This window comes from Dermacentor silvarum, chromosome 7 (assembly GCF_013339745.2).
Source record: "Dermacentor silvarum isolate Dsil-2018 chromosome 7, BIME_Dsil_1.4, whole genome shotgun sequence".
NCBI lineage: Eukaryota > Metazoa > Arthropoda > Arachnida > Ixodida > Ixodidae > Dermacentor > Dermacentor silvarum.
This window is the reverse complement of record NC_051160.1, coordinates 136252610-136264675: the sequence shown is the minus strand read 5'-3', so window position 1 is coordinate 136264675 and position 12066 is coordinate 136252610. Positions and strand designations below refer to the sequence as shown.

At 46.0% G+C, this 12066-nt stretch overlaps 2 protein-coding genes across 2 annotated transcripts in view; one reads left to right on the top strand and one right to left on the bottom strand.

The window, feature by feature from the left end:
• Window positions 1-12066, top strand: part of LOC119459200 (cytochrome P450 2C23-like) — a 331343-nt gene that overhangs the window by 227309 nt on the left and 91968 nt on the right. The window lies entirely within an intron of this gene.
• LOC125946980 (cytochrome P450 2C23-like) overlaps window positions 1-12066 on the bottom strand; it is a 61440-nt gene that overhangs the window by 15569 nt on the left and 33805 nt on the right. Inside the window, exon 4 of the mRNA XM_049671236.1 lies at window positions 11450-11754. Within this exon, the coding sequence (XP_049527193.1) occupies window positions 11450-11754 (305 nt within the window). The remainder of the gene's footprint in view (window positions 1-11449; window positions 11755-12066) is intronic.

The window sequence follows — 12066 nt, the reverse complement described above, 5'->3', positions numbered from 1 at the left end:
AGGAGCTGTGGCTGAAACACGGGTGAGGTTCTTACTCAAGGATATACTGTAATAAATAGCGAGTGTAAACAGCCATAAACGTGGTGAGGTATAGGTCTCTGTGTCGTTGTCTCCCTCCCCTGGCCTCCGGCAAGTGCAATCTTACCTAAGTGCCGCGCCCTCTGCCAGGTTGCGCGGAGTGCCTAGGATGGAAAATGTACGATAACGCGAAGGGACGTTCCTTGCTATTGGAGGCTCAAGCCGGTTGCCTAAAGACAAAAACATACCGGAGCATATATTCGGAACTAGATGAGGTATGTGCATGCTGCAACAAGAATCCGGAGGGCAGTCAGTACACACTAATGGTATTGCGAAGGGATTCACCCAGTGAGACCCGTAGGTAACGTACACCTTCTATAAGCGCTAGGATTTAAACTGGACGGAAGCATCAACTGGTCAGCGGTCGAGATAAGCAAGAGTTGCTTGGAGTATTGGTGAAAACAAACAGGAGGCAATACATTGATACCACCGGATCTGTTACAGGCATAGGTAGTGAGTGGTACAAGGTAGACAGAGTAGTTTTGAGGAAGAAAAAAGAAAAAAAAAGCATTTAAATGTATTCCAAAATGCTGGAATGAAAAACGTGTATAGCATACCTGATTAAATCTAGCAGCCTAGGTGACTATTTGTCACCGCCCCGTTTCAAAGGGGGTGCCAATAAATCAGTCATCATAATAATCTCGGCAAAATTACTTTTGAAGAAAGTCTCAGGAACACGAATGGACACAGATTGGAGGAAGATGTCCAGAAAGTGGGCAATCAAGTACAGGGTAATTAAAAAATGTAAATAGGCAACCAGGAGGCCATAAAAGAAAGTCATAAAAACAGAATGTAAATTGGATGCAAAGATGGAAACAAAAAAGGACTATTGATATTTGCACGAGTGGCACGGACGAAATTAGAAGGGAGAAATGGTACGATACCACAAAGAGATGTGCCTTGCTATTGGACGCTCCATCTCGTTGCCACAAAACAAAAACTTATCTAAGCAAATACAGTAAACTCTCAGTTTTATCAACGTCGGTTGAACGAATATTTCAGAATAAGGAACCTTTAGAAAATCCCCGGCTAGTTTTCTATGCATTCTATGCAAACATATTTTAGTCAAACAAATTTTTGAATAGCGAATAATTCAGTTGAACGAACAACATCCAGCTGGTTACAGACATCATTCTCCAGCTATGTGCCGTTTGCAGACTATATGCAGTGTGACAGTGAGCTCGTTACTGTGCCGAACGTTACCTGTCTTCGTCCCGAAGAAGAGTTCGACGAGGAAGATGCAGTGGGGGAGGCAGATGCAAATCCTTCAAATCTAGCCCTATGCCTTGGAAAATTGCGAAACTTCATATCTCAGCAACAAGCTGGGCCAGAGGAAGTGGTCAAAAACATAGGCTCTCTGGAGAGCGTTGTTACTTCTTGTGCTTTAAGCGCAGCAGTGCAAATTAATTTTTTTAATAAGATATGTAGCAACGTAACTGTTACCCTCCATAAACCATAACTCCATAAATTGCATTTGACTGGATGTCCGCTGTGCCCTATGCAGTTCCATATTCTAGTGAATATTGAATTTAGTGAACTGTCAGTCGGGTGAAATATTCCTTTGGGTCCCTTGAAGTTCACTCAAGTGATAGTCCACTGTATTCGGAACAACATGAGGCATGCGTTTGCTCCAGCAAACGTCTGGATAGAACATTTCTTATTATGGACCACCAGATTGCCCAAGAAGTTCTTTGGAGATAACTCAGCCCATTCCAGTGCAATACTGTGGTATTCACCCAGAAAAACCCGCACGTAAAGTACACCTTCCAGAAGCGCCGATATGGCAAGTGGATGAAAGCAATGAACAACCTGCAGTCCACATGAGCAAGAGACAGTTTGAGAATTGGTAGGAAAAGAAAGCATGAAAGAGATTGATAAGACTGGATCTGTCACAGGCATAAGTAACGGTACAAAGTAGAGAAAGAAGATTTAAGAAACCGAAAGAAAAAAAAAACGATTATGGAGAGGCACAAAATGACAGCCTAAAAATCGTGTATGGCATATCTGGTTAGTTCAAGCAAGCTAGGTGACAATTTTTCAGCCGCGTGTTTCAAACGAGATGCCACTAAGTCAATATCATCATCATCATCATCATCTGTAGGGTGCCTCAATGGCGAGCCCTTCATCACGCCGTGTGCGGCGGCGCGCGCGCATCGAGGACCGTCGCGTGGAGGAAACGCGGCTCAATTTGTATGTACGTTGTCGTGCATGAGCGCGCGCGCGCGGACGCAAAAGCGCTGCACAGGCCTTGGCGCAGCCATACAGTGACGTGATAACTGTGTCAGGGATTCCTAACGCGAACATGGCGCCGCGTCACAAAACAGCTGCCGACCCAGAAGAGAGGAAACGCCGGCGCGCAGAGAGCGTATTGTGCTTTCCGCGGATGATTCCACAAGCGAGAGAGAGAGAAATAAAGGAGGGTGAGGAGGATGGCACCGGCGGAACGCCTCCGAACGGAAAACACGCTGAACTGTTGGTGACTAGGCACAACTGTGGCTGCTGTTGAGGGATCGATGGTATTCCTAAATAAACGCATCACTGTTTTGATGATCCACACATAATCTCACTATCAGGGAGAGAGCAGTCTACCTGACTGGAGCAGTATTTTTTTATTCGGGGTGTTGCTACGCATCGGCGCCCGGCAGCGGGGCACAACCGACCGCGCCGCCAAACAGAGAGGCAAAAAAAAAAAGAAAATGGTGATACCAAGAAAAAAAAAGAATTTAAACTTCCTTGCCGAGGCGGAATTCGAAACCGCATCCCAAAGCGAGCGTCGTAACGGCCATACAGCCACGCTTCCAGAGCATGATTCATATGAACCATTTGATTGCGGTCGAGCGTCGTCGTCTTCGTCGAAAAAAAAGGCCGTGCCATCTTCCTCGCCCTCCATTTTTTCTCTCTCGCGAGGGGAATCATCCGCGGAAAGCATAATACGCGACCGGCGTAGAGTCACCCAACAAGAACGCGTGACTTCCGAGAATTCTAAAAAAATATGCAGGGTGTTTCAGCGAACACATTCAAAAATTCTTAAAGGTTGCCTGTGACAGCTAGCACAATTCTAGTTAATGAGCTGGTCTACTCGAAGAGGCGGACATTACTTGCACAACAAATTGAAGTGCGTAATCTAATAACTAACAGAAATTCAGTAATTAAGTTTTAACTAATTACCTGATGGCCCATATTGCAATTTACAAATTGTAGCCATGGAGTTCGCAAGGCAAATTCACTTGGAACGAATTCTCGGGATGACATCAGTTTCCGGATATTAATTCCCGAACTTTGCGGAGAAATGCATTGGCGTTCCAGTTAATTTCGTGCTTCAATGCATGAAGCGACGTTTTGTTAAGAACTTAACTGGAACGCCAATGCATTTCTCCGCAAAGTTCGGGAATTAATATCTCGAAACTGGTGTCATCCTGAGAATTAATTCTAAGTGGATCCGCCTTGCGAACTCCACGGCTACAATTTGTAAATTGCAATTTGGGCCATCAGGTAATTAGTTAAAAACCTAATTAGTGAATTTTTGTTAATTCGTCGATTATGCATTTCAATTTTTGTGCAATTAATGTCCGCCTCTTTGAGTAGGCCACCTCATTAACTATAATTGGGCTATGTGCCACAGGCAACCTTAAATAAATTTTGAAAGTGTTCGCTGAAACACCCTTTATACCCGCCGTGGTTGCTGAGTGGCTATGGTGTTGGGCTGCTGAGCACGAGGTCGCGGGATCGAATCCCGGCCACGGCGGCCGCATTTCGATGGGGGCGAAATGCGAAAACACCCGTGTACTTAGATTTAGGTGCACGTTAAAGAACCCAGGTGGTCAAAATTTCAGGAGTCCCCCACTACGGCGTGCCTCATAATCAGAACTGGTTTTGGCACGTAAAACCCCATAATTAAATCTTTTTTTAAACACCCTGTATAATGAACTTCTGCTTTGCAGGGCGCACAGGGAGACCCGATGGGGGTTTACGTAATTGTGCGTGAAACAGGATGCAGTTAAGATACGAAATAACTCAATATTATTCATGAAATAGGGACAGAATCATCATCATCATCAGCCTATATTTATGTCCACTGCAGGACGAAGGCCTCTCCCGGCGATCTCCAATTACCCCTGCCTTGCGCTAGCGTACTCCAACTTGCGCCTGCGAATTTCCTAAGTTCATCATCCCACCTGGTTTTCTGCCGTCCTTGACTGCGCTTCCCTTCTCTTGGTATCCATTCTGTAACCCTAATGGTCCACCGGTTATCCGTCCAACGCATTACATGGCCTGCCCTGCTCCATTTCTACCGCTTAATGTCAACTAGAACATCGGCTATCCCCGTTTTTTCTCTGATCCAAACCGCTCTCTTCCTGTCTCTTAACGTTACTCCTAAGATATTTCGTTCCATCGCTCTTTGTGCGGTCCTTAACTTGTTCTCGAGCTTCTTTGTTAACCTCAAAGTTTCTGCCCCATATGTTAGCACCGGTAGAATGCAATGATTGTACACTTTTATTTTCAACGAGAGTGAACGTTATCCATCCCAGTCAGGATGGATAACGTGGGAAAGATTGAGGAAGCCGTAAAATATGGACGCAGCATTAAATCAGTAAGAAGAAAGCTAGGAATAGGACAAGGCAAGATGTATGCACTGAAAGAAAAGCATGGTAATATCATCGGGGACAGAATACCGGCATATAATTAATATTTGATTATCAAATCACTTGAAGACCCATGTACGTAAACCTCCTTTTCATAAGTGTCAACACTACTTTTTTTTCTTTTTTTATATATCGCAGTATAACCGAATAACAGTCTCGCAACACAAACTGGTAACGAGATCACTCGAACCTTCAAATCACGGCTCCCTCAAAGTAACAGAAGCCAAATTCGGACGCTGTGCTTCGGCGTAGTACAGGCTCCGGAAGTGAATGTAGGAGCAGGAATTACTTCATGGTCAACACAGGTTCTTTTGTTTTCGGATGTAGTACATTTCGGAGGACAGCCCGAGATATTTCTTGCATGCGTTCTCTTGTTCTGCTGCGTTTATCGCGTGAGGGGAAAACGAGGGCATAATTGAACAGCGAAGCCCTTGCGGAGCCGTTGCATGTCACAGTGTGCTGAGCAACACGTCCGAAGTGGTGTCTGGCTGTTTCAGAGCCGTCGACATAGCGGCCGCCTCACAGTTTCTGACGTCATCCTCGACATCATCCCTCGACATCTACGTTCGGATATTTGTGCAGCGTTCCATGATGATCCCCAGTGCGCACATGCAGGTGTACTAAAGACATACGCGCGTCTACGCCTTCGTTACTACTGGCGAGGGATGTACCGATTCATCCGTCATTATGTCCGCTCCTGTCTCGTTTGCCAACGCCGCAAAGATCCCCCTCGTCGTTCAACCGCTCCATTGCAGCCTTTGCCTTGCCCAGGACGTGCTTTTGATGGAGTAGGCATCGACATTTATGGACCTTTGCCAACCGCATCAGACGGCAACCGCTGGGTAATCGTGGCCATCGACCATCTTACGCGCTGTGCGGAAACTTCCCCTTTGTCCAGCACTTCTGCACTTGACGTCGCCTTGTTTCTCCTGCGCCACATCACCCTTCGACACGGAGCTCCCAGGGAATTACTCAGTGACAGAGGCCGCGTCTTCCTCTCTGACGTCATCGAGGCTCTCCTCAAAGAATGCCGCATTATTCATCGCACCACTACTGCATACCATCCGCAGAGCAATGGCATGACCGAGCGCTTTAATCGAACTCTTGGTGACATGCTGGCTATGTACGTTGCATCCGACCAAACCAAATGGGACCATGTTCTACCATTTCTGACTTACGCTTATAATACCGCCACGCAGACGACCACGGGATTTTCGCCCTTCTTTCTCCTGTACGGACGCGAACCTTTTTTCCACAATGGACACTATCCTTCCGTACCGCCCTGACAACACAGAAACCACTACCTTGTCTGAAGCTGCTATACACGCTGAAGAGTGTCGCAAGCTATGCCGTATGTTTACGTCAGAAGACCAGCAACGCCAGAAACACCATCGAGAAACTTCCCATGTTCCTGCATCCTATGCTCCTGGCTCGCTAGTGTGGCTTTGGGTTCCAGCCCCTACCCCTGGACTGTCACCGAAACTCGCGTCGAAGTACCAGGGCCCCTACCGCGTGATCGAGCAAACGTCTCCAGTCAACTATATCGTGGAACCGCTCTAGCTATCTTTGGATCATCGCCGTCGAGGACGCGACATTGTGCATGTCCAGCGTCTCAAGCCGTACTATGATCCGCCTGTGCTGTCCTACCCCTAGGTCGCCGGGACGGCTTCTTTTTTCGCGGGGGAGATAACTGTACTGTGAAATAAGGAGCAGTGGGGATGTGTCTGTGAGTGAGAACGACGAGAGAGATAAGCCTTGTGTCGTGCTCGATCGGCTGTGCTACCTCTCGCTGCTTTATCGTGCTAGTCGTGAACGCTGACTTCCCCAAGTGCTTCGTAACATTATGCGTAACCATATTGGCCTTTCTGCTCTCAGTGACATTGATAAGCATAAAAAATTGGCGAGGTTTAGCTTTGGTTAACCCTGGTATATAGCGAAAGCTTCACTGCCCTGGCTAGCGCCATTGTCGAGCTGTGGCCGAGGTGTGGTTTAGCGATGATATACAGACCTGTTTGCAATGAATAGAGTGTTTATTCGCCATTTCTATGCCTATGAAGACACTGCAGTGATCAGTAAAGTAGTGAGACTTGGTTGCAACTCACAGCCGGGCCCAACACTACTCGGGCAACGGCGCCAATGTCTCCTTTCAGGGCTCCGTATAGGTCTAAATGCAGTCCGACGTAGCTTGAACGCGCGCACACGTTATGTCACGTTGGCGAGAACAACAGCGGCTATAGTTCGACCGATGGTTCGACATAATGGCGCCGCCAACGTAACAGGACGCGCGGTCAATGCGCTACGATTGCGCCCGGCGTCTACATAATCGGACGCGCGGCCAACGCACTCAGACGCGCCCGGCGTCTGATGACGCTCTCCCGCGAGTCGATAACGTCGGACTATAAACGTGCCTTAATGCTCTCTTGTGGTTTGACCTCTAGCTCTCAAGGTGAAAACTGTTGAGTCGCCGACGGCTGCCCGAGATAGCGTAATGAAGCTTTCGCTCCAAAAGTAACAGTGCATTCGAATGAGAATTTCAAGTAATTTAATGAATGTCACTTGAGCACGCAGGCTTTCGCCTTCACCCTCTTTGGCGTATACTAAAGTTACTGTCGATTTTTTGTTTCGCACTATTAATGTTTCGTTTGAGAATATTTAACATAAAAGGCATGCGCTGCCGGTGTTTTGTTTCATGATATTTGGTTGTGGGCTGTCATACTCGAACATCCGAGGAATAAGTTTGTAAATAATGCAAGACAAAGAGTGTGAGCAATGATAACGTCGAAATATCAACGCGCCTTAATGCTCTCTTGTGGTTGGACTCTAGCTCTCAAGGTGAAAAGTGTTGAGTCGCCGACGGCTGCCCGAGGTAGCGTAATGAAGCTTTCGCTTCAAAATAGTTGGAGGAGCATAACCACGGCATCCTTGAGAAGCTGGTCGGAACCTCTGCTATGTGTGGGCTCACAAAGGTGCTTGCATGCCTTTGCGTGCAAACTGAGTGGGCACACGCCAATTTTCCAATCCATGGAATATGGGTACTTTCTGTTTACACAGCTTTGGGCAGGTCCTCACTCGCTGAAAGCCTTTGCATAAGCGCAGCTTCATGTTTTCGCAAACTTCAAGCGTTTGTGAACCCACCCACGCTGTCATCAGCCGTGAAGCGTTAGAGTTGTGATTAAGCGTTGTATGCTGAATGACCATGTCAGAAGAAATCTATTGTGCGTTAGTTAGAAACGGCTTATCTTGAATCGAACTTTTACGTCCAATAGTACATGACCCGTCAGCCAAAACGGCGAATCTATGTTTGCAGCTGTGAGGTAAGCGAGCGCCGGCGGAGGAAGTCGCCTGGAGGTGGATAAGAGAATTGCGATCCTAGGTTTGGTAATATCGATGAATGATTAACCGATTAAATATATCCCGCAATACGTATAATGTTCATTGATGTCCACCTTTTGTTTAATAGACGTAATCGATTAGGCCTGTTCAAATATTCGTTTTCGAGAGTCCATAGAATTGGCGCGATAATTTTGAAATCGTAGTGCAGTGGCGGCGCATGAGTAGTGACTGTGCGGCTGTGGTAGAGCGACTATCGTCTGTTTTTCCTGACTACTGAGTGATGCCGAGCCGAGCAATTCCCCTCTCTTGCCCGACATCGCACACGCCACCACGCCACCCGAAGACGGAGGCTGGAAATGCCCTCGCAATTCAAGGCATACCTTAGCAGACCTATGGTCGTGCTAAGGTCGTGCGATGGTCGTGCCACTCCCAGTTAACTAAAGACATGGCGCAGCATGCGCGCCGGTTTAGAGCATGTATTTGACATAGCGACGGAGCTCTTGTAGATTCCAGCAAATCTACGGCGTCCGAGCATCTATGCTGGTGTGTGGCCGTTCATATAAGATATCAGCTTCACCCGAGCATCCTAGCAAATTGACAATCATTTCCTCTGTAAAAAAGAGCATGTGGTTTAAAATTCTAAACCGGTACTTTTCTTTTCCACTGTGCATATTGCAACTTCTTGTATGTTTCACTTGGTCTCCAGCTTTCAGTTTTGCCATTTTCAATATTTTTTCCAACTGTAGTATACAGGGATTCCCTAGCACCATGCATCTTAATTATTCTGCACTGAGTGCCATTTTATGGCATATATTGGTTATTTTTCCAAAATCTACTTGTGCCAACCATATTTAATCTTTAACAAGTTAAGGATTATCCTTTATCAAACGTTTATACAGAGGTGTTTCAAACTTGCTTCGACCTCCCAAACAATAAAATTGGGTCGTGCAAAAGTACATTAATGTGTTTCAACCTTTTTAAAAGTGCTCTGCAAAAATTTCGAAGAATCAACTATTCAATGAAAGACCCTGCATCGAAAGCAATTATTCGAATTAATGCTAAAAATGACGAACGATTAATCGTTCATCGAATAAAAAAATAAATCGCCCATCCTTATGCGGCAACTTTCTCAAGGAAATTCTGCAGCCATGAAGGAAAACTGGCAGTCAGTACTCCTGACCGATAACTGTCCGCTAGTTTGGCAATACCTGACCTATAACTGATTATTATTATTATTATTATTATTATTATTACTTAGGTACTTGTTTTATTTATTTTTGTGTTCTTCTTGCCGCTTCATTGTTTTATTGTTAGGCGGTGCATACTTCCACTACAAGAAAACCCCGTGCGGCACCCCTTATGTGTCATTCCAACAACTAGTGCGCGTCGCGGAAAGCACCTGCCGACATTGCCGAAACAGCTCCCTTTGTGCAAATGTTGGCTCGTGCATAATGCTTTTCTGATTGTATTCTGCATAAACCTTGTCATGCTAAAAGTCTGCTATCTGGCCATGCGAACCAGAATGAACATCTACGAGAATGTCTGCGCCATAATACTGATAGACGCCCATGATTGTGCATTCTAATGACATTATACCGTAGGCTCATAGGCCAAAAGAAATCTTAGTCCTATGGGCAACACATACTCTGACCATGCAAAGGTTTCTGGAAGGCGGAAGTATTGTTGGAAAATATTGGTTACACTTTGTCTTGCCCTATGTGTGCTGTTTGGCTTCATTTAGTTTGTGTACCTTTGGGTGCCTTCGCTCGTGTGCCTTTCTGTGGCCTGACTTGATGTATTCTGTATGTACTCGTAGTGTTGCTGTGCATGCTGACCTTGGCTTCGCTTGTGCTTTATATGGTCATTGTCGTGAGTTCATTGTGTATCTATATGGGATGGCGTTATGTTGCATGGGTGTTTCATACGACCTTCTGCAAGTTATTCTATGTGAATTTGCGTAGATTGACTTTATGTTGCACTGTGCTGACAGTGGTTTGCTTAAAAGCTGTCTTTAGTTAATTCATTTCACCTAACTTCACGTCTGGCTAGTTCGTTCTTGTTGCCTTGCTTTTGTTCAGTTCTGCCTTACAATTTTGATTTTAGTAAGTATTCGTGCCATGTGAGATGTAGCATCCCGCCTCACTTAAGGCACAAACGTCACCTAAATAATATGCAGCACGAAATAGCTTTCCTTTGTCGTGCTACATGCGATCATCGAAAGTGCCCGTTTTGATGAGAAATTATCAATTGGCCCGCTGATCGAAAAAGTTGGCGCCCGTAGCAGCGAAACAGCACCTAAATTACCATTGCCCACTACGTCACGTCACGAGGGCACATCGACGGAGAAGACGGGGCGAATCGGAACACCTGCTGTTGCTGCTATAGCGCGCCAGGTGTGACGTGGGGGGAATGCGCATTGCCGTGACACCACGTCACCAGGGCACCTAGACGCAGAAGATACGGCGACGCTTAACCGCGTGGCGAAGCGAATGGCTGTCGGCAAAGCAGTGGTGTGACGCGCGCGTGTCGGTGCTGCCGTCTCGCTCTCGGAAGCCGACGCGCAGCCCGTATCCCTCTCTCTCTCAACCCCACTGGACTTAGCTGCTGGTCACCTGCCGGCCTGGATGTCCGCTGTAACTTTCTCGGTCTCTCGTCGCGCATGCCGTCGGTGGCATGCGGTGTCCTTGATTTCTCGGCAATATCATGCAAAGTATTCCGGTCTGCAGTCAACACGCTGACGCAGATAATGTACAAAAATATAACCTACACCAATTTATTCGCTAAACTCAATAACGCACACCCCAGCAAAACTCGAAAAAAAATTACTACCAGCACTAAACTCGAAGAGCCGTTCAGCGGCGTTTAATTTGTACACTAATGCTTTGGCATTCAACACTCATAATAAGTGCTTAGGTATCCTCGGATATTTAGTCTGACCAATTTGTCTGCCTTTGATCTTATAGAAGAGCTACAGTAGGAGCCATCAGTGGAAATAATAAGGAAATGTTAATACGTCGCGCCTGATACCAATATTTTACGTTAAGCAAACTTAGTATACGAAATGTATTGTGTAAGCGCAGCAAAAGCTTTTAAACGCAGTGCTTTTCTTAACTAAATCTCACCGCTCAGGGGACTTCTACTTCTGGGATAAATGATGATATCCGATTTAAGTGCTAAGTAAGATAAGTATTAATTCTCGGCTAACTGGCAGTTCATAAATCAGTCACTACATGGGAATTGCATGCCTGCAGCCACATATGATATAGAACCATTCCTAACAGCAGATGTCCTCCTCAAGAGACAAATTGAGCACGTCCCAATAAATAAGAACGCAATGCTTCTTATTCATAAGTGGTTTCAAAATAATAACAAACAATGATGCGCACTAAACTTACCGAATAAAGTTGTCCATTTCGTTCATTATTCCGTCCACTTTTCCATTCCTTGAGAAAGGAATATGGTAGTGCAGGTTTCTGATCAGACTCGGTGAAAACTGAATGACCGCACCTCCCAGCATTATGGTCCTCATCCTGTCAAGAATACTGGTTGCCTTATGCAAAGCCGCGTCCTCACCGGGAAGTCCGTTAGGGTAAAAGAAGGACATGATGTTGTTGGCGACGCAGGATAGGATGAGTGGACGAATGTGCACAGCCTGGCCCTTTCGGTCGCTTATCCGGGCATCAAGTTGACGGAAGTCATCCTGCCATATGGAAAGAGATCAGATCACACTCGGCTATGTCCTCGATTTTTATCCGCTTTAAAATATCGTGTACCAGAGAAAGCGTTAGAAGTCATTTTTGTGTCTCCTCGTCAAGCAATGGTATTTCTATGTAAAGGGCATGTGTTATCGGAATTGCTTTGAACGAGTTCTGATATGGCGTCTCCGAGTTCCAATTATTTACAATATGTGAAAATTCTGGACGTGAAAATACGCTATCGCACCCCCCCCTCCTCCAAAAAAAAAAGAACTCTGGCGCCTCGGCGCGTGCTAAATATTTCACTGGTTTAGCGG